The sequence below is a fragment of the Lissotriton vulgaris genome, chromosome 2_1, assembly GCF_964263255.1.
Source record: "Lissotriton vulgaris chromosome 2_1, aLisVul1.2, whole genome shotgun sequence".
NCBI lineage: Eukaryota > Metazoa > Chordata > Amphibia > Caudata > Salamandridae > Lissotriton > Lissotriton vulgaris.
The window spans coordinates 443,473,199-443,497,182 of NC_141687.1; the positions used below are offsets into that span (position 1 = coordinate 443,473,199).

Here is a 23,984-nt window from a genome sequence, read left to right on the forward strand (position 1 = left end):
TCAAAATGGCCTCGTCAAGCTCCGGTCCTTCCCTGAAAGTTTGGGGGGGCTGCGTCAAGCGGGGGCCAAGTTAAAAGGGGGGTCTCAAAACGCGTTTCCCCCATGTTAATTTCCATAGGGCGGTCAACCTCACTTTTAGCCCAAACGGCTGAATGGATTTACACCAAACTTGGCAAAATTGTAGGGACTGGTAGCCCGATGTGCCTTTGCTATGTCTCAAGATATGTGCTCCAGTGGATTTTGAGTAATTTAGGTTCAAATAAATATATATATCTATGGCAGTGCCCCGGTACGCGCACCGGGGCGCGTCGCGTAAGCGCGTCGGACGCCTACATTGCGCGATCGTATTCGCTTGAGTGCTTCTGGGTGCGTTTACGCCGTGCGTATCACGCGGTCGCGGCTATGCGATACGTCACGATCATGTTTTCGTTCGCGATATTGGCGCTTACGGGCCGCTCTCCGGTGCGCGCCCCGGGGCGCTTCATAAAACTACGCTTTCCGGGGCGCTCACCGGGGCGCGCACCGGGAGCGCTCCAAGGCAAAACATTTTTTTTTTTTAAAACAATATAAAAAAAAAAATTGGCAAAATTGTAGGGACTGGTAGCCCGATGTGCCTTTGCTATGTCTCAAGATATAGGCTCAAGTGGTTTTTACGAAAATTAACTTTGAAAAAATATATATTGGGCTACATTGGGTTATATATAGGTTAGAGCCCAAATGTAGCCCAAATGTAGCCCAATGTAGCCCAAACATGGCCACCAGAGACAAAAAAAAATATAGCCCAAATATCAGCCAGATGTAGCCCAAATATAGCCCAATGTCACAGTGTTCTAAAGAACAACTAGAGCGCTAACAGTCTTACTTATAAACTGAGACTTATAGTTAGGGATTAACATTTAAAAAACCATTGAAATTCACTGAAAAAAACATAGGTTTTATACCAGTTATAGTTAGGAATTAGATTTAAAAAACCTATGAAATTCACTGAAAAAACCATAGGTTTCACACCAGTTATAGTTAGGATCTAGCATTTAAAAAACCGAATAAATTCACTGAAAAAACCATAGGTTTCACACCAGTTATAGTTAGCTGGAAATTTTACTGACATAAAACCATTGAAATTCCATGTTATAGTTAGTTGGACTCACTATAACTTGCGCGTGTAATGCACTGCTGATGACGTCACATATTACATCACTCATGACATGGTCAGTGACATCACTCATGACATCACTGATGACACCATCCTTGTGACAGAGTGACATACCTCCTTTCAGTGTAATGTAACCCTAGAAACACATATTCAAAAATAGAAACAAAAAATTTCAAAAAAATAGAGATACCGATACCAGTTACAACAACCAATTCAGTAATACCACCATCTAAATACACATCCACTCATTCACCAACAGTTCTATATAGTCACTCATACATATATTCACGCATCATATGTAGTGAAACACCTATACATCCTTTACACACGACAGTCATCCAAAAGTTACTCACACACATACTCACACATGCAAATAAACTATTGAACATACATTTATTTGCATATACAGCTATACACCCACTACCACTTTACTTCTAAGGAAATTTACACATACTTACTCTCTAAAACAATCACTTATAGAAACACATACTTATTTAAACAGGAACTCTTACAATCTCTCACTCTCACATATACTCACTTATATACATCAATACTCACATATACTAGATTAAAACATATTTTGTTACTGATAAAGACACTAGTGAGGCAGTCATTCACTCACTAAAACACACATATACACACTCATCCACCCATACAGTCCTGCACATATGCTGTCTTCAAAACACATACAAACAGTGAGTCAGTCATTGATGCATTTATATGCTAAGTAATAACACCACCAAACCATACAGACACTCATACTGATACTTAAAAAACATCTAATAACCCATATACACACACATGTAGCTACTCACCAACCCATTCAGCCAATTATACACAAAGTGAAACACTGATACATATATTTAAATATTTAAACATTACTCACTAATATATGTATTCACTAAGATACACTTAATAAGCCAGTTAACCAATCAATTTTTTTTTAAAAAACATCCTTTTAGACACTTATTTAAACATTTATTCTTCCATCGACCTTTACATATGTAAATGTATGTATTTGAGCTTATATAGCGCACAGCTACCCACAGTGGGTTTCCCGGCGCTTGCTTAGGGAACCCGTCCTGGTATTTCCCTGTGAGATAACCCCGGCAGGATATCCACAAGGTGAAAGCCAGGCATCCTGCCTCGAGGGGCCGTTGTGGAGATTGCCCAGAGTCTCAGAGTGTGAACCCTTGAGTCGAGAAGGCACCGGAGCGAGAATTATCGAGTCCGTGGAATTTTTAGCCCAAGACCCGCCGAGGCGGGGAATTGAACCCTGGTCCAGGGCCGATCTCAGCTTCCGGGTCTGCCGCCTCTAACCCCTGAGCCACACCTCTCCACCATACATATATAAAACATATTTATTTTTCAGAAAGACACACATTCACTGGATGATGTCATCAGTGAAGTCATCAGTGATGTCACTGACCATGTCATGAGTGATGTAATATGTGACTTCATCAGCAGTGCATTACACGCGCAAGTTATAGTGAGTCCAACTAACTATAACGTGGAATTTCAATGGTTTTATGTCAGTAAAATTTCCAGCTAACTATAACTGGTGTGAAACCTGTGGTTTTTTCAGTGAATTTAATAGGTTTTTTAAATGCTAATTCCTAACTATAACTGGTGTGAAACCTATGGTTTTTTCAGTGAATATATATATATATATATATATATATATATATATATATATATATATATATATATATATATATATATATATATATATAATTATAATTTTTGAAAATGATATCTACACATTGATAAAATGTATATGAATACTTTTAATCCTATTATCCCAAATTTTCAACAAGCACAATACATTGGATTATTAACAGAAATTAACCAGCACAATTGACTCACATACAAATTATTAAAAATAATCAAATATTTAACACAATCATCCAATTAACCAACTTGTACAGAACATATTTAGTATCATATTATGAAAATTACCTAGTTAATAACAAAAATCATAATTAATCCTTAAATTAACACATTAAAATGTATCAAAAAAGATAATCATCTAAAACTAAATATTTCATGTACTTCTATCTCAATTCCTCTATATAAGCAACTGCCAGAAAATAAAATGTAATTGATGTAAAATAAAAAATCATAACATGCATTAACAGGTCAAAACTAATACCAGGAAATAAGTAAAAATACTGAACATTAAAATAACACAAACTTTTAACACAGGACGTAATAAAACTCAGTAATTAAAAAATGGTATTATGTTCAGCTATATTAGAAAAATATGTAAAATGCCCCAAGAAAGATATTATTACTTTCTATTATCCTCTCCGTATTCTTGACATCATGATAATTTTGGCACTATATTTTTTCCATACTATTTTGTTGTGAAGTCGTCTGAGCTCTAGATCAATTGTAGGATGATAAATGATGTAGGCTGGGTCGCAGCCGGACTGACAGATTAACAATGAATTAAAGTAGACTCAGGAGAACAAGCATTTTGATCAATGACATCTGCCCCATGAATAACAATGGTACGGTTCTACAAAATGTTAAGAAGTTCTTCATGTTATAAATCACTCTTCTCTCAGGGCCTGCTATTACTTTCATTTCAAAGCAAGGCAAATAAAGAAATCATTGTTTTATAGTGAAAATAAATGAGATTGGCCTTCATCCCCTTCGCTAAGTTTTCCTTTCTTTTCTTATTGTGGTGGCAAAGGCTCTGTTACTCAGACAATATTAGTATTTAAAGAGGACAGTCATGTTTCCCTGCCTTTGTTGCATGGTCGGGATCCTATCTTTTCAGTTGAGACTTTTGTGGTCGATCGAGCATACGGGAAAGATATTCAGTTTAACAATGCTGGTTTCATTCCCATTAAGCTTAACACTTTGAATATGTAATATTAATTTATGATATAAAAGTTGTTTTCAAGATCTACTTTCAGCACCACAGGGCACACAGCGGGGTGGATGTATCCGCAAGCATACTGAACAATCGTCTGATGTTTGGATTGGTCCTGCACTTTAGGACTGCTCTTGTCTGAATGGATTAGCCAGGTGACCAATGCAAACAATGATTACCAACAACCTTCATCAAAATGTTGTAACCTGTATTCAGGATTGACATCACCTTCAGGATGCCCTGTGTAGTTTGGGATGTCCAGACTTAAGTTGTGATACTATCAGTGCTTGTATGGTTGAAGCTGATATGTCATGATATAAGCTACTGCTAAATATATGCCTGCATAAGCTACATCAAAATCCTAGTGCCGATCCTAAGCTTCATCAAAGTCAATAAGAACAATTTATCACAACTGACTATCCTCAGTCTCACTGGAAACTAGATCATAAATGAAGACTTACCTCTACACCTGTTAAGAATGTCAGGGATGGTTAAGTATGATATTTGGCTATTATTAGAGCCAGGATGCCCGGGTAGCAGCTGCGCTTTATAAATGGCTAACATAACATGACAGTGTAGCCCCATCTCTTTTAACCTGTATTTAATTGATTGTAACATAAAGCAGCCTTGATTGTGCACTGCCATAGTGTAATCAGGAAAGCTTGAGACATTTCAGTTTTTTACACTAAATTGTTCTTCAGCGCATGCAATCCATAGAATGAGATATTTATCAAGTCAAGTCAAGTCAAAGATACTTTACTCGACAAATCAATGGCATAAAAGTGAACATATAGGAGGAAACGATTCATCAAAAAAAAGACATTACTTTACATATGACAATTAAAATTTAAGGTGTTGCAAACCACAAAATAAAGTTCATTGGATAGAGCAGAGGGTTTCATATAAAGTGCATAGTGCCACATTCATATTAATATATTTAATAAGAGGACAAGTTAAAATTCCTGGCTGGGGCAGATGATAACATATAAAATATCGGATACTAACTGATGGAGTACAAAATTTTACATCATAAACAATTGAACAAATATTAATTTTTAAGGAGTTGATTTTAGTACGCACAGTATAGTAGATACTGCAGTTTAAAACTACAAAATAGAACAGGGGGTATCCAGTGATGTGCAAAATGCTGTAGTATAGAGTGCAACATGCTTCATTTAGAGTTTAAATAACAGTAAACATTCAAAAAATCATGTTTACATAAAAAAGGATGATTTGATAATAATAGATAAAATAACAACTTTTTTCTACATCTGATGGCTCCTAAAAAACTTGCAACCCCAAGATAAACCATCAGCGAAGATAGCATTTGGAGGTATAGCAAAGCAGGCTAACGTGGAAATAATGACAGTTTTTGAGAAGGGGAAGTATAAATCTTTTACTCAGCTGAACATAAAAATCACAGAAAAAGATAAAATGTAAGGTATCTTGTTCTGAAAAATCGTCACAAGGACAAGGATTGCGAGTACCTTGTTTCGCAAAACCTTGTGGGACAGCTAAAAACCAAGGGATCAAATACAATTGAAATCTTGATAACAAAAAACTATGAAAAACTTTATTTACAATAAGTAAATATGGTTGAACTTGATTATACAAAGGTAATGTAATATATCTTCTAACCGTTGGTTTAATTAGATCCTTTTCCTCCCTAAGTCCCTGTTGCTTCTCCAAAAACTGTGATTTAATGGCTCTAATTTTAGATTTGCTCATCGGTTTCGGCCTGGTATATAAATCAGGGCACCCAAGCCATTTAGTCAGGTACATTATATACTTCAACCATGGGATATCCAAGGCTCTATCCAAAGATATGCTATCCATGATTACCAATTGATTTAATTTTGTGCTGGGGCTAGCCCTGACTCTGAGCCAAATGTAGCAAAGAGGCTATCACTATCTCATCCTCGATATACCCCACCCCAACCTCTTCGTGTAAAATAAACACTGGGGTGTTGGACGGTACCACCAATAGTTTACGTAAAAACTTATCTTCGGCTCTTTGAATCTCTTTACCTTCCTTATAGCCCCAAATATCACAACCATAGGTTACCATGGGGATACACTTGTCTTTATAAATTTTCAACAGGGCGGGTAAAGGTTTGGTTCCTAGTTTCTTTGCATAATTTGGGCTAGCCCCCATTGCTCTGGTCAAGGTACTCCTTTTTTGTATAATTTTTTCTCCCCACGATCCACGGTCATCAAAGAGTACCCCAAATATGGAAATGTTGGGACTATTTATCATGATAGTGCAATATTTGTGCTACCAATGGTTTTGAATGGGAGCCTATTTGTGGCGGATTTACCGGTACTCTGTGACCCAGACACCCATGCAGAATTCCAAAAGATCCTAAGATGTAACGTTCCATGTAAACCATTCCTCCAAGAAGTTTATCACAACAGGTCCTTCAACTTTTTGGTGCATGCCTACCTCGCCGATTTTGTTGTGACTAGAACTGCCACCTGAATCTACCACTATACATTGTAGGAATTGCACTCTATCAGTCTTCTTCTGGAGAGTATATTTGGTCAGTTTCAGAGTGGGTTTCATTGCTTTTCACAAATTCTGATCTTTTCACAAGTCTTCTAAGTCACTTTCTCTTCAGGTAGATTTGCTAAATCAGATTTTTCCTGCTGAGAGTAGCAAAACGGATCCAGGAAAAAAGGACACCACAATGTTCCCTTTATGCAGGGATCTAGCTTTCTACACATCTAAGTGCCTGATTACAAGTTTGGCGGTGTGAGAGCCGCCCACCAGATTAGGAGTTTTGTCCGGTCTGGCAGTTGGACCTTTGGGTCCCCATGGCAGTGCCTATTGAAAAGGTACTGCAATGGGAACACAAAAGCCAGTTCCTGCCCAACCTGGACTGCAAAGTTCAAGCTGTGCAGGAAAGAGGGTGCATGCATGCCATGGCCCTGAGGCAACAGAGGGCGCTATAGTGCCCCCTTTGTTTCTTCACAGCAGTCATTTTAAGGGCAGGCTTACAGCCATTGAAAGAAAGGCAGTCAGTAAACTCATAATAATATTGGTGGTGCTGCAGTGGCCCAACAAGCATATTAAAGCCTCACAACGCTGCAACACAGGCGAGGAATCACAGATTCGCGGCGGTTGCAGGATTCCTTTGGTATTCCAACCGCCAAACTCATAATAGGGTGGTCGGTCCAGCTGTGCCTGCCCTGCCACCATGACTATGCCAGTTCATCAGACCACCTTTGAAATAATCAGGCCTTTACTGGGGGATTTGAATCCAAAAAATGAAAAATGCAGAGCTTTCCATTAAAACATGGCCACCCACCAGTTGTACCAATAGAGATTCTCTGTGTCAGCAAAAGAAATTCAGCAAAACTATTGCTATTGCATGAGGGTGTCTTCTGCTGAGCAGTTTACTAGAAAGACCTTCTCCTTCTCCTCATCGGCAGTCTAGTAAGACATTTACCCAACCTAAAATAAGCTGGTGTATGTAAATAAACACTTTCCTTTGGGCAGCACTGTGATAAAACTAGAAGTATATCTTTTACATTTTTAGTAAAATTACGTTGTGTTGATACTGTTGTGCTATATATACAATGTATGTTTATAGAATATGATTACTGACTCTATCCTTACCATTTGGTACAAACTATATGGCTTCCAAATTATTCATTAAACTCACCTCTCCATTGCAGTAACAGTAGATGATGGAGACAAAAAATCCCTGGAAAAAAGAAAAGTCAATCAAATATAGAGCATTCACATATTGCTAATGAAATCTTGTCATTTTAACTTTGCAACATTGATTTCATTGACATGCGTCTTAACCATCTAATATTTATTATATTTAGAATTTGCTTAATACCTTACAACCTTAGTCATGTTGGTACAGATTTTCCCAACAGCATTCAGAACACTTTTATGAGTAGTGAGCTTAAAAGACTATAATATTTCCTGCTTCTGGCAATTCTGTTTGTCATTCGAATTGCTAAATACAATAATGCCACGATTTTTAAATGGTTTGTGCTGAATAAGTGTAGCAAAGCACCCAAACTACAGCAACCAATCATCATTCACATGTTAAAGCAATTTTGTGAATTAATTCAGTGCTTAAATTTAGCTGGTGGTTTCCGGTGGTCAGCACCGGTGTTTGAATGTCAACACCAGAGCTTCACAGTCTGCCACAAGGTTGTACAGGCTGGCTAATTAAGAGATTACCACAGCAACAGTTAATTATTAATTCAATATACAATACAAATGACAATTTCGTGCTGCTCAAGCCATTCTTATATCTTTAAGTGCCTGAAATATTCTGCATTGATGTAATATATGACGTCATCAATTTTGGAAAAGGTGAATTTTGGAAAAGGTGATGGACAGAGTTTCTGAATGATGCAGAATACTCCTACCCAGTCAAGAGATCAGGGCTTGATCCATCACCGTTTTTTAGCTCACTGCACCATCCCAGCTCAGAACCTGGCTACATGCAAATTAGTCTGTTCCTGTCCCAGTGCATGATGGGAACAGGGCAGACCAAACTACCAAGCCAATTCTTCACCAGAAAGGAGACAAGCTACCGGGGACATATGACGTCATCAGCAGTGCTTTGTGGGAGCGCGAGTTATAGTTTAATGAACTCAATATAATGGTTGAATTTCTCACGTTCTGGACGAGTGAACTGTCCAACTAACTATAACGTCCCTGAAAACTATGTTTTTTTCTGTGAATTTCTAAGGTTTTTTAAATGCTAATTTCTAACGATAACGTGTCTGAAACCAATGTTTTTTCAGTGAATTTCAAAGGTTTTTTAAAAGCTAATTTCTAACTATAACGTCCATGAAACCTATGTTTTTTTCAGTGAATTTCAAAGGTTTTTTAAATGCTAATTTCTAACTATAACATTGCAGTCACATTTGCAGAGTGGTGGAGAAAGGTGAGTGTGGCCTCCAAACACATTTTAGCAATCCCACTGTGTCGGATTTAGCAGAGGTAACAGGAGGGATAGTTAGCCCCCAACTTCAACCTTGGGAGCCAACTACCTCTTTTATTACCTCCAGTAAGTCCCACACAGCAGGATTGCTATTTTGTTATATCATACCTCTCCCCTTCCCTGCACCACTGTGCAAAGGCCCCCCTGGCGCATTATAAGTTGGGGGATTAAGTCCCCTTGAATCTTGAGGGTCCCTGGGGGCCAAGTAGCGCAACAAGTGTTCCAAGGCCACGTCTCTTTTTACACCATGCTGCAAACAAGGCTTCTGGCGCATTGCTGCTCGGAGGATGAATTCCACTTGTGTCCTAAAGTCCTCAGTACACAAGCGTACCTCATCGCCCCACTAGCCGTGCACCAGCAGCCGTGTTTGCAGAGTGGTGTAAAAAGGGTGTTGCCTCGGACCACCTCTCTGCAACACAGCTCTGTGGCACTTACTGGAGGTACCTTGTGGGCTAGTTGGCCCTGAGGGACCCTCAGGATTGAAGGTACCTCATCCCCCGGGGCATGAGCATTTTCTTATTTTTTTTATTTTTTTTAAGAAAAGGAAAAGGGCACCGCGTGGCCCCCCTTCCTGGGCCATTATTGGCCTTGGGGACCCCATTGCCCGGGGCCTGGCCTGGTTAATTAAAAAAAATATATATTTCTGAGGAGAGGGGCCACGTGGCACCCTTCCCCTGGGCCATTTCTGGCCCCGGGGACCCCATCCCCTGGGGCCCAATCATTTTTTTATTTATTAATGCGGAAGATGCCCCCACAGTCAAGCCGGCTCCCTGCGGGAGCCGGCATTGCTTTTGAGCAAGGGGAGCTGCTGACATGCAGCTCCCCTTGCTCAAAAGCAATCCTGCTTTGCTTCATTGAAGTGAAAGCAGGTTATCCTGCTCTCGCTTCAATGAAGCAAAGCAGAATTTGCTGTGGCGGGGGGAGCTGTGCTACCGCCTTGCCATAGTAAACAGCAATGTCCCAGGGGTCAGCACCCTGGGACATTGCAGGAGCAGGCCATGGGGCTGGCAGTCCCCAGGGCCATTGAGGGCTCAAGGAGGGGAACCGTGTGGCCCACCTCAATCTATTTGTATAGCCCAGAGGAGGTGGTGTTCCCCGGGGCTAGGGATCCACAATGACCCCCATATTTACATTTTTAATGCCCCAGGGAGGTGGTGGTGTAGGGAGGGGCAGGAGCCCCCCAAACACTTATTTATAATTGCAGCCCCGGGAGGTGGCGGTCCCCAGGGCTATGGGGGGCCAATGAGGCTTCCTTTTATATTTTAATGCCCCGGGGAGGTGGTGGTCCCTGAGGCAGCATGGGGAGGTTGGTCCCCCCACACCTTTATAAACAAAGCCCCGGGGAGGTGGAGGTCCCCAGGGCAGTGGGGGCCACGTGCCCCACCGCATTCAAGTTAATAAGTCCCGGGGAGGTGGCGGTCCCCAGGGCTGCTGGGGCCCCCCTGGGCCGCTGCAAATTATTCACTGATTGCCCCGGGACCTGGTCCACCCAGAGGCTTTTTGAAAAAGGAGCACACAAGTCCACACTTTGTTTAAAAAAAACAATTCACAGCAGGACCCCAATGCGAATTCTGCCATTTTGATTTTCTAATTCCTTTTTTTGGCCCTTGGGGTCTTTGTGGGACCCCATGAGCAGGCCTAGGGGGTCAGGATTTTTCTACCCTGCCCCTCTTCTTGTTTTTCAACCTTTATTCCACTCTTTTCTTGTGACTTGGTTACAGAGTCACAAGATGGCTGCCAACACTTCCTGGTTCGGAGTCAGATCAGGGACCCAGAAACAGTAGAAATTCTACACAATAAATATATAGAAACAGATAGAAACTAATTTGCAATGTCTAACATCAAAAAAAGTCAAATATAACAAGAACTGGCAATAAATATAATTCATCAAAGTATCATAAAAAAACCAAAGAGATATTAATTCATATCTCACAAACCTTGAAGAAAAAAATTACATATCGCAATACATAAGAGCAAAAGAATAATCAATAAAGAGCAATACATATGAATTACATCAACAAGAAGAAGAAAGACACAGGCTGTAGATATAGAGGATTAAATAATGACTAGAGAGATATTAATTCATATCAAACAGACCCAAAACAAAGAGCAAAAAACAAATAATTCTAGACCTCAAGAAATTAAACCAGAACATTAAACGATAAAGAACAATAACAAAAAGCAAAGACAAAAAATAATGATATAAACAAACAACAGAAACCAATGATACACTCATCTAAAAATAGAAAAAAGGCAGCGACAGAAGAACAATTCATGTAGAAAACATTATAGAAGTAGAAAATATCAACAAATAAAAACAACAGACTAAACCGAATATCCGAAAGCACCAAACAAATCGCAATACAGGCGACAAACATGGAAGAAAGAAATACAGAATAAGGAACAACATAAAAATCGTCCAGAATACCAATGTAAAAACTCCCATTACACAATAATGCATTTATAGGAATGAAAAAAGAGATGAAACACATGAAATGGGAGACATAATGACACAATACCAGCAATGAAACAAAAAATTTCAAACCGGGAACAAGCGAAGAAAAACAATAAGGCAAAAAAGAAAGAAAACAAAAAGCAAGAACACAAAACCTGCAATGCAAAAGAAGGTTAAAACATGTCAACCGCGGAGCTCAGTACAAACCAAATGTATATCTAGAAGATTAATAACCATATCATTAACCTGCAGTGAAACTCACAAACCAAAAAGGTTACAAGAAAAGCAACAATTCAGGAAATATTCAAGAACCAGAGGGGCCAGGGGAAGGTGAAGAATCCATCTGGGACTCCATCTGATTATCCAGGAAGGTCGAAAGATCTGAAGGCTCATAGAAGATTTGGGTACAAGCTCTAAAAGTTATATGAAATTCAGAAGGACCAGCAAAGGAAAACGGAATGTTCATGTCGAGTAATCTTCTCCATAGATTAAGACAACCTTTCCGTCGGATAACAATGTCTCTGGCAAAGTTTTGGGAAATAGCAATCCTGTGACCCTCCCATGTAACCGCCTTGATCTTCCTCATCTGAGCTAAAATTTGTTCAGAGTTCTGATGTCTTAACGGTTTAAAAATCACCGCCCTAGGATGAGGAAGATTTGGACCGGAATGTAGGCACCAGATGAGCACGTTTAATTTCAAAGTCTCTCTGAAAGGAAATCTGTAAAACAGAAGGAATCCATTGATATAAAAAGTCTATCAAAGAGGACGCTGATTTCTCCGCATCTTCGGGCAAGCCAAAAATACGGAGATTACTCCTGCGATTACGATCTTCCTGCTCCGTAAGGTCTCTCCTCAACGCCGACATGGAGCGTTCCATCTGCTGCATAGTTTTAGAATGTTGTTGCGCAGTATCCTCCACACCACTTATCCGTGATTCAGCAGTCGAAACACGAAGTGATAAGGACTTGAAATCATTTCTGATAGCTTCAACCTCCACTTGAAGTAAGTCAGTATTAGTTTTGGTCGACTGCGGAATATCATGGACAGCATTCAAGCGAGACAAAATAGTATCCAATATAGTATTAGCATCTTTCTGAACTGACTCCGGAGTAGGAGAGGTTTGCTTCGACCTCTTCAGGTTACCTTTCAGGTATTTGGTTTTGGGGGAAAGACCCATGTTGTCAGCCATTAGGGTCTGCAAAGAGCAAAAAATACACCCACGTGCAGTCTGTAGAAAAACCGTTAATAGAGGTGCAGGTTCGACAGGCACAAAAACAGCACCCTGGGAAACAGTAGCGTACTCAGAAGATGGTTAGATATAAATTGAATTGACAGCAAATACCTGAAAATGGTGTCGCCATTGAGAACTTCCCTTTGGAAGAAAAAAAGAATGACTCAGGAGCCAGTAGTAGAAAATACAAACAGTGAAGCACTTAAAGTACAGACGTCTCCATATTGAGGAAAATATCTGAAGAGACATGCATCATAAAAAAGATAGCAGTGTGGAACCACATGACTGGTATTAGGTCTTCAATTAATCAAATCAGTTGGCAAAGACAAAGAAGACTCTCTTACAGTGAACCTCAGAGACACAGCCATAAATATCACCTCACAAAATTATCAGAAAGTCATCAGACATAGGGTGAAGTAGCTGAAAAAAAGCGGAATCACCACCATCAGAGCACAAAATGGCTACCAGGTGCAAAAAATAATACCAAGAAGGGCTCCTCGATAAAGGGAGCATCAAACCGGGCAACGGGAGCAGCCTTCATGACATATATAGCTCACAATTTATTCCGGAAGGAGGTACGTCGAGTCATTCCTGAAGACAGTCACTTTCATAGACAGTAAATCCCCCCTTCACCAAAGCACCACAAAACAGCATAGTAGGAGGAGACAACCTCCATAGAGAAGCTCAGGTAGCCAAATTGCATATTATCACCTTTTTCCCATTGCATGGTACAATTTCCAGTGATCTGTGTGGAACTTGAAGAAAAAAAAACGTGAGCGCCGCCACCAGGATAGAAAATGGCGGCTGCCCGCAAATTCTGAAGTGAGGTGTTCTGCGAGGAATAAATATGCAGTCCGACCAGCGTGGATATCCAAAACCGCACATTCTGCTCACGGCATGTTCCGTTGCCGAGTACAGCGTCTTTAGGCAGGATTCACCTCATATGGGGACCGCAAGCCTCCTCAACGGCCTCCATCACCCCGGAGCTCAAGCGCGACCCGCCATGTCACAGCGGCGCGCAAGTCACGCCCGTTCAAAATTATTTGTTGAGGCAAATCTAGAATGTGTATTTGTACAGGAACTCAACAATGTTATTTGCTTTCTTTTTGCAGTCCGGTAGTACCTTCCACCTTCCGTTCATGTTCACTACTTTGTACTTATAGTTCAAGGTTGCACTTATGAATTACTTCATTAAGAATATATCCATATCTGCATTGGGTAAAATGTACTTTACACTTACTTAGATTGAAATCACCCATTCATATGAACATGTACTCATCCCTCCTGCCCTTAAGAAAGGCCTCCAATTCCTGATCTAGCTCTTCCACAATTTAATGCCTCAGACTATCAAATACATTAATGTGGTAGTTTATTAACACAAAAAGCTGCTTTGGGTCAGGCCTAGCCAACTGAAAAATGGGTATTCTAAATATGCTTTCTTTAGTTTTACTGGTGCTGTTGTTAAAGATAACATAGCCAACCCCCCCACCCCCTTTGCCTGCCCGTGTGCTGATGGGATTGCAGTAGTAGAAATGTCAGAAAACTTTGTGTCTTGCAGGTTTCCTGCAGACATAGTAGGTGTACAGGGCTATTGTAGTTTATGAGAATCCCCCAAGCTGCTCCAAACTATTCCCTTTGGCCTAATTTGCAACTAGTTTTGTGGCCACCATTCTAACTTCTACATTGGTTATCTCACTTTCAATGAGGCCCAATGTGGCCATTATATAATTTGTGATGTCATTTTTTGTTAAGCATTTGAGGTTTTATCCTGTCGTATATTTGGACAGTTTTCATTTATCCATATTGGAAAGGCTTGATCTAGATGTACACTTAATTCTAAATCACACTTAATTCTAAATGGTAAGAAGTGTCTTACCATTATTTAGGAGCTGAAAAGTCTGTACACAAAAAACTAAGAGAAGGGGTCTGGCTGTGGACGGGTGCAGACGGCCCTCTCTTGGCCGGGGCTTCGCCCAGAGCAGTCCTACATGTGTCCGCGCGGCAGGACTGAAAGCCGTGCTGTGTAACACCAAGCAAATGTACGGCAAGTGTGAGTTGTTGCAGGAACCACCTCGTGATGCCCCTGTGGGGCCTGGTTAACGTACTCGCCCTGCCAATGGAATGCTGGTAAAGCCCGCACTGTGGGACTGAAAGCCACGCTATGTAGCGCCAAGCAATGTTAGGCAGGCGTTGCAGGAACAACCGCCAAATACAGTCAATAGAGACAACGATGCGATCTGCGTCATCGTGGAAAGAGGTGGCACCCACATATCTGTCTTTGCAAATGTTTGTACATTTTTATGCATGTTTTAAAGTTCATGTACGATTGTCATTTGTTTGTTGTGTTGTGTCCTCTGCAACCCTATGGATACCAGTGTTGTCTTGTCTACATAGTTCCTCGCTCATTTCTATAATATGCGCCTAATGGGTATGGAACATATACCTGCACTGTACTCTCTTATTACAGACTTGTTTTACTGGAAAACGCATGCTCTGGTATCACAAAAACGAGGGTAGATTGTCTTTCGAGCGTCACGATCACGTTGCTTTAATTAAAGATGATTATTTTCATTGTATGCCTGGTTTATATTAATAAATCTCTTTTACAATTGAGAAATGTTTACAACGTTCCCTGAATGATTCATTTACTATGTAAATTAGATTTTGGGGTATAATAGATGATAATATATTTCATTAGTTTTAATGAGTTTGTTTTTACACATCATTTCTTTCTTTATAAATCTGTTTATCCATTTGAAGAAGTTAATAACATCACAGCACACCACTTTCATGCACATTATACCTATAAGCAGTACATCACCGCATAGTACATTTCTACATAATAATCCAGTTCACTAAAGGACAATTCCACCCTTATGCCATTAGGGGAGGGGCTCTGTCTATTTTTCACCCTGATAGACCAAGGATTCTACTGTCACAATAATGGGGGCAGTACATTCCATTTGTTCAACACCGATTCCTGTTTCCAGGGACATTTTCTGCTCTCATAAACACATTTTTCTGCTACCCTACACCAATCCATGTATCTCTTCCATTCCAGGAAAGTTGTTGAAATTTCCACCACCCAAAGACAAGCTATGTTATGCTTTGCAATCATCAAGCCCAGAGTTAACCAGGTTCGATCGGCTCACCCCAGGTCCATGGCCTCCTAAACATTAAGTACACACCATTCGGCGGAGAATGCTCAATTCTCACCACTGATCCACGTCATACACTGCACCACCGAGTCACAATAAAATAACATTTTTGGGCAAATCTGAATAATGTGGTAGAATGTCCCTTCCTGCCCACAACATCTGAGTCAGAGCTGATCCACCCTTTTGGCCATTTTCACCATTGTGTTGTAGGAATGTAGACTCTATGCAGCATTTTGAGCTTGCCCATTCGAAAACGAGCCCTGACGACCCCCTCCCTCGGTGATGCCAAGGCTTCTTGCCAATCGTCTTCATGCATGTCTGCTATAGCTCTCTCCCAGGGTTTCCATAGGTGTACAAGAGTATCAAGGGAATTGTGAGTACGTTTTTGGTATGTGAGTTATATTGCCCTGCAAGTGATATTTTCTTCCAGAGTCTATTTTTTAGTGGCAATGATTCTTGGCTGACCTACCCCTAGAGCAGTGTCACCTGCAGGGCGTGATGAATCTGCAAATAACAGGATGCCTCGTTGGGAGCTAGGTCATGGAATTTTTGTAAGTCCATGAAGAGTACCATCCCCGTTCCCGAATATAGGTGTCCCATCCTTGAGAGTCCAGTGGGGTCCCATTTGTCAAAGCCTTGTCTCGTGCTGATTGTACCCTGAAGCACAGAGTCCCACAAGAGTGTGGCCTGAGTATTTCTGTTTCTTCACCCCATCTTGGTGAGTATTGTGTATTTGGATTGTCAGTGCCAATGGTCCCTCCAGGGTGAGATGGCATGGATTGGCGTAGAGTGCTCTGAGATACCCCTTTGGCTGGAGAACCAAATGGTCAATCCGGTAACCTGGTTCAGCCAAAGGTTGATGACCCCGTAAGTTCATACTTGTCAACTGGGCCGCTCTGTAGTATGTTTGGATATCAGGCAAGGCTATGCCTCCACCATCTGGCACCAGTCCAAAAAAGGTATATGGGCTTGTGCTGTCTTATTTTTGATAATAAGGGTTGATAACAAAAGCTCCAAAATACAATTAGATTACACTGGTAGGTACATATGGCAACACTTGCCTAATCATTCCAATTCCTCTATTCAGTGTATTTCTGAAGGGACTGAGCTGAGACCACATATGTATTTTATAGTCTATATCCCCTTCAGTTTGTAGGTAATATACCAGAAATTCTCAGTTTTTTCCCCTTGTAGTTTCACTCAGAGAATGTTTTGTGACTAATAGACTATTGAGGAGCATTCTGTAAAGCTCCCTTTGGATATAATGTTACAATCCTAGAATCTCTGTGTTAGTGCTGCCAACACTGATGATAGTAGAGGTGTATAGGTGATGTGGTTTTCAAGAATTGAGCTAATATTTTATTATAGCATTCTTATTCCGAACACAAATTTTGGCTTTTAATCATATCACTTTAGCATTATCTAATGTATGTATACTTAACCGCATTTGTTTATTTTGCAATGAGTCAATTGTCCCAATAAGTTAATCTCCCCTGTCCCCTTGAAATTACAGAACTCTGCATGCCCTTGAGCTTTGCACAAAGGTATGGATACGGTTAGTTGCCCGACTACTGCAGGTAAGCTAATACATTGGTGTTTGACACCTCACTGTTTGTTATGTATTGGTCCCCTTAAGTTGTGTTACTCCTAAAGGGTATCAGTCTTTCTGTGAAGTGATACCCCCTGTTAACCCCCTTTTGGAATCAATGCTGTGCTAAGTAATGTAATATTGATTTCTATGTCTGAACACTGTCATTATTTATCATTTATTGTAGGCAGTGCTGACCAGTGGATCCTTAATTGAGTGGCTTGCCACTGCAACCACTGGTTCTGTATATTCACTTCTTTCTTTATGACATTAGTAACCTACATTTACAGTACCATTCACGAGGTCCTGAAGAAGACTGCCACGCCTCCTGTTAAGGTACTAGGCTGAAACATGTTGACCTATCTTCACCCATGCACTCTTTGGCTGATTTAATTCCACACTGGCTTAGTTTATTTTTAATCCTGGTCAGAGGACGCTACATGTGCCTTCTGCAACGTCCATACCTATGAACTATTTTTAATTCATATTTATCTATGTTGCTCCCTTCACTGAACCAATTTCATATAGGGTACTTAGTATACCTCTTCCAAACAAATAAAATATCACTGAGCTCCTCCCTCTCAGTGAGGGGGTTGTAGCCCGCACTATGACTAGACATATAGTGCGAGGAGGTTACCCTATGATGTGGGTGAGGAAACCGTCCTGTTAAAGGGACACTCCATTAGCAACAGCTTTTACCTATCTTGCTGACCTAGGGTTTCCATTGTTCTGTTATCCCTCCATCATACCAACCATGCATCCGCTTACTAAGAGCAATTAGTGGGCAGTGTAGGAAGGTGGATATCTGACTATGGTTACCCCCAAATTTTTTGCCTGGTGTTTAGCTGGTTTTTGACTTAGTTGGCCTGGGATCCTGCTATTCAGGGCCCCAGGCTGATTGCTCTCTCCTTAAAATGGACTCCATGCACCTTAGGTGCATAACACAATTGGAACTGGTTCACCTTATTGGCCCCTGTAACAGTGTACCCTAGGTACCCAGGGCATAGGTGTTTCCAAGGCCTACCAGGGGCTGAAGCATATATTGTGCCACCCCTGGCCTGGCCTCCATATTTGACACAACTGGCTGATAACTCAGCTGGGGTAAGTTGGTGTAATCACCTCTTACTTAGATATAGTATCCCTATATCTAACCCTAAACTGGACACATATGTTCCTATCAGCCACTCCTATGGAAGGCCTCATCAATCCTGGAGGCAGAGTGCTTGGAAATATGTGAGATGGTGCTCTAGCATGAGCTGATCCTGTCTGCAGCTGTCGGGGACCACTCCCTAAGCTGTTTCGGGATATTGCCATACCATATACTCTTAAGTGCATTATAATCCTCGCGGTTATATGCTATCTTTGGTTTGGCTTTATCAAAACATGTCGAGTAAGGATGACATACGAATTGGAATACTATCCCCTCGACAGTTCTGTCGACGGGGATAGCATTCCACCCTTCTAGAGGGACACGACATGTGTGTAGCCTTAACCCCGGTTAAAGTTAACCAGAGCCTCAGCATCACAAAATGGATGCTGCCACCACAGACACAAGTCTGACCTCCTACTGCTGGGAGTCCTTCCAGCGAGGGAGGCTTGGAGAAAGGGTTTCCTGCCTTGGGAGGTGCGAGCCCCACCCCAGACAGGGTTTTGTGTATTGGGTAGGACAGGGCTGAATAGATTGAGACATGCCCGGGGCATACAAGATGTCCCCGTGCATAAGCCAGTCCAAACCGGTCCTGGGACTTTCCAGACCCAGGCCTGGCGAGAAGCTGGACAAAGGAAAGGGGGTGTAACCGCCCCATTTCCTGGTTCCTCCCAGAGGAGGGACCTAGTAGGTGATCCACCCCTCAGATTGGGAATAAGAGTGGGAGCAGTGCCATTGCACAGCAGATCATCCTGAAATCAACTTTAAACAAAGAAGAGGACTGGACTTCGACATTCTGCTGCACAGAAGACTGAAGAGAATCTCCCTTGTGGCCTAGGAGTGGCCACCCTGTGAACACAGGTACCAACCAGCGAATCGACATCTGATTTGCCGCCGCCTCCCGCCAGAGCCCGAGCCCAGAGCCTGACAAGACCCAGACTCCCAGACTTCTCACAGCCCGATCCACAGTCCCTGCAAAGAGGGGACCCGTGGAGGCACCGAGAGACGTGGGACTGGACATCTTGGAAGACACCCGAAGAGCTGACTGCACAGCACCAGAGGCATCCTCGACGTTGTGCTTTGGGGACTGAGAACCCCCACCACCGAGCAGCCCTTGCACCGAAGATCAGCCCCCCAGCATCTCCATGATCTGCGTAGGGCCCTTTTGCATTGAGCCACTTGACGCACCATCCCAGCCACTAGCCACGTGGTCAGCGGCCATCTTGGCGACGAAACCGAAGAACTACACTACGGGTCTGGTTGCTCCAGACTTGCCCTAGCTCCTGTGAAAAGGAGCACCCGTTCTGACCTTGCTGGTCCGAGTAACAAGCCTTTCTTGATTCCTGCGTGGCTTGCATTAGCCTAGGCTGGTTTGCTACAATCAAGTTGCAGACACCGCCAACAGCAAGAAGCCTGCGTGGGACAGCTCGTGACTGACTCCTGGACGTCCTCGACCCCTGGTGTCTACGTGGCTGCAGAGAGAAGCTACACCTCAACGCCTGTTTGCACCCGACATCGCCTGGTTCCAATCTGGTTCCACTGTAGTCACTGGCTAGTGACTTTGAACATTGTCCCCTCTGCTTTCAGGTCTTCACATCTTCAGATCAACCCTTGGATCCACCGGAACTCTTCACACCGAGCCGCCTGCAGCATCTTCAGCTCCAAGCACCATCGACCAGCGTGACGAAACCTGACACTACTTCGACCCTGTGCACCCGCTTCCTGTGGGTGAGGTAACTCAGCTCCGCCGGTGTTCCTACACTGGTACACACCTCTAGGGCCTGTGTCTCAAGTTTCAGCTTTCTAGGTCACTCAGAAGGTTCCGAACTAACTAACTTTGTACTTTTTACGCACCATGAACTTTGCATTGGTGAGTGCGTGCACCCAAGTCCCGCGGGCCTTTCCCGACTTAGTCACTGCTAGTCTCGAACAGCTCCAGCGATTCCCAAGGCCCTAGGCCTGTTTCCTTTCCGATTGGTATCTCTTATACCACTTTCTTAGTATATGGTTTAGGTGGCCCCTAGGGCTCATCCATATTGTGCAACTTTTGTGTATTTTAAACTGTCTTGTGGTTAACGCTTGTGCTTCTGTGCTCATAGAGAGTCCAGGGGATACTTTTAGTTAATAAATCAATATATATTTTCAATATATATCTGTGTGGTGTCCTTTCATTTGGTATTCAAGGGGGTTGTGTATGGTAATACAGCTGGCTTCACATGCCTTTCAGAGTTTAGCCTAAGACTGCTTTGTCCATGTTACCACTAGGATAACTGGTCTATAAGGTTGACTTACAACCAATCATCATAAGGGTTGCTAGGCATGGTACAAAGTGATCAGTAGAATTAGTGAGCATTATATACCAGGCCAACTTCTCACAGGCAGCCTTTATCCCTTAGTAGGGTCCTGATCTCACTCTGTAGAGCTTTAAAAAAGGTGTCCGGCACAGGGAATAGTGTGTTTTTCAATATTTAAAGGAAGCGCTGCAGCACCAATATTATAAATAGTGATGTTCTCCCCAGCAAGGAGAGCGAGAGTGACACCAAGTGTTGAACATCGCTTTAAAGTTGGGTCAGTGGGCTCTGTATATTTTTAACATTAATGTGGTATGGGCTGGTGGTAATACCGATTCTGAGATATTGTAACAGGTCTGTCACTATTAGTTCCTCACCTGAAGGACAAATACCACAGATTTGGACCAATTTATTGTGTATCTGGAATATCTGCCAAAGTTGGTAAAGATGTTTAAAATTCCGGGAATAGAGGACAGATGAGCCACCACATAGAAAAGGATATTGTCTGCTTACAATCATATTCTGTCTCCAAGTCGTCCATCCAGCGGAGGCCTCAAATCAGCGGGTTTTCATGGATTCAGGCTGCCAAGGGTTTGAATATTATTGAAAATATCAGTGGCGATAAAGGGCAACCCTGACTGGTCTCTAATTGGAGGGGCAAGATTCAGGACAACCTTTCCATTTGCCACCACAAGTACCAAAGGTTCAGTGTAGAGAAGTTGAATCCAGGACATGAAATGTGGCCCAAAGCCCAAATATGTAAGCACAGTGAAGAGATATTCCCACTTGTCTCCGTCAAAAGACATGCGTACGTCAAGGCATAAAACCACAGCTTCACCTGGAGTCTATTTTTGCATACTAAGACTCTGTGGAGATGTCGCAAATTAAGAGTAGTAGTGCACCTCAGCATGAATACAGACTGGGTTTCGAAGGTCAGAAGTTTGGCGAGGATTTTAGACTCAGCATTCAGTAGTGGAATAGGCAGGTATGAAGCACATTGTTCCACTGCTCTTCCCTCTGTGTATAACAACTATTTAGGCAAGCTTCTGATCCCTGGGGAGCCTGCCATGTCTTCTGCTCTCTTCAAACATCTTCAGCAGATGTGGTGCTCTGTGGGATGCTAGGAGATTATATAGTTCTATTAGCAAACCATTGGGTCCCAATGCCTTGCCCGAGTTTATGGCTTTAAGTGCTTGTGCCACTTCATGTTCTGTAAGCTCGTTACCCAAGAGCTGTAAATTTTCATTTGTAAGAGAAGGGTGTGTTGAAGAAGGAACGTGCACCAGGAATGGAGTCAAAGTAATCCAAGTTAGTCCATCAGTTTTCTTTATTGGTCTAAATATTTAAACATGGCCATCAGCCAACGCATTTCGTTCCTATGAAGGAACTTCATCAGGGCTTCATCTTCGTCTCTGCAATCATATGAAGTAACTCTGGAGAAAAAACCCTCAATGAGGGTCAACATTATCCCATCCAATCCCCTTCAAATATCAGGTAAAGGGATATGTCTCAGCACTCACACGTAGTGACTTGGGAGAATACCCCACAATAATGGTTAACAGTATCCCATCCAATCTGCTTGATAAGATGTGTCCGCACGTATGGCAAGTACGTTCGAATTCAGGTTTCAGAATCGCATTGGCTGATGGCCATTATTAAATATTTACACCAATAAAGGAAACTGATGGACTAATTTGGATGACTTTGACTCTATTCCTGGTGCACCTTCCTTCTTCAACACTGATCCCAGTGGAGCTTAACTGGGGCAGGCTCCGAAAGTGGATGCGCAGGACTTTTATTTTCCATCGACAGGGATTGATGTGCTGGACCTTAGGTCAGCCTCTCTTGGGAGTATGTTTTGTTAGTAAGAGAAGGAAGTAGTCGATCTGCCCAGGGCTTAAAGGAGTCATGTTTAGTGGCACAGTCTATTTGGAAGAAATACGTGAATAAATGGATGAGGGATTGCTTGGGGGTCCCTGAGATACTCCCTGCTATCCAAGCATATGGTCGTGACCCACAGATTTGCCGTTTCTTGCTTATAATGCCACATCAGCAGTTTCCCTGTTTTGTCCCCCAGCTTATAAACTCAGTGTTGCGTCACCCTCTCTCTCTTTCCTCTCTCTTCCTCTTGCTCTCTCTCTCTCTCTCTAAATGTATATATATCACACAAAATCCGAAGGAGGATTGCTTGTAGTATCATTCTAGACCATTGTTCTTTTGCCCACAATGCCACTTTAGTTTTGACTCAGCCAAATCACAATCAGTCTTGACACTGCTCCAATAGGAACAGTCCAGCCCAAACTGCAAGGCCATGTACTACCTGAACTAGAACACAACAATCCAACATCAGTATCAGTTTCACCTGGATTAGGGCCTCACAGTAGGGTGTAACTTGGTTACAGTATTACAATGGGCACAGGATTGCCACCCAGGGTGATACATCAACACACAAAGGGTGATGGGAAGAATGCTTGAGGCATAAAAAACATGTTTATTTGCAAATCATGCGTTTTTCTCACAGGATGTGTTTCTTTACATTACTCATTATTCCTTTTAAAACAAAAAGTTTATTAAAAAATACAACTAGGTTAGGTGTCTATAGTTTGTGAACAATAGGCAAATTGTTTTAAAAGTAAATACATATCTTCTTGTAATAGCACTTTAAAGTTGAATTTTGAAACGATTAAAGTTCAGAAAGGAAACCAAAGTAATAAACTGATGTACCTGAAAGGAATTGAAGAAGAGCTCAAAGTGCATCCTTATCTGCCATCCTAAACCAGTAAGTGTGTGTGGCAGGCACACAAACACAATATAATGTACACCAAACACCAGAATCAGAACCAATGTTGATTTGGCCAGTTTCCTACAACCAAACAGAAAATATAATAATCATATCACATATGAACATAAAGAAGTGTACTTTCAAAATGCATTGTGAATCATATGCATTTGTATTAATTGACATGCCATTTTAAAAATGTATAATTTACTCACACAATCTGTTACATCTATGCTCCCTGTTATGCTTATTCTTGTTGCGTTCAAGAATCTAATTTAACTAGCTATAGGCTTCCTACAGAAGCACTTGCATTTAGTGCAGGACTGT

At 41.8% G+C, this 23,984-nt stretch overlaps 1 protein-coding gene across 1 annotated transcript in view; it reads right to left on the minus strand.

Annotated features, from left to right (window-relative positions):
• Positions 1-23,984, minus strand: part of PTH2R (parathyroid hormone 2 receptor) — a 721,892-nt gene that overhangs the window by 34,669 nt on the left and 663,239 nt on the right. Inside the window, exons 11-12 of the mRNA XM_086958607.1 lie at positions 23,603-23,741; positions 7,700-7,741 (exon numbers count right to left, since the gene is read on the minus strand). Of these exons, the coding sequence (XP_086814733.1) occupies positions 7,700-7,741; positions 23,603-23,741 (181 nt within the window). The remainder of the gene's footprint in view (positions 1-7,699; positions 7,742-23,602; positions 23,742-23,984) is intronic.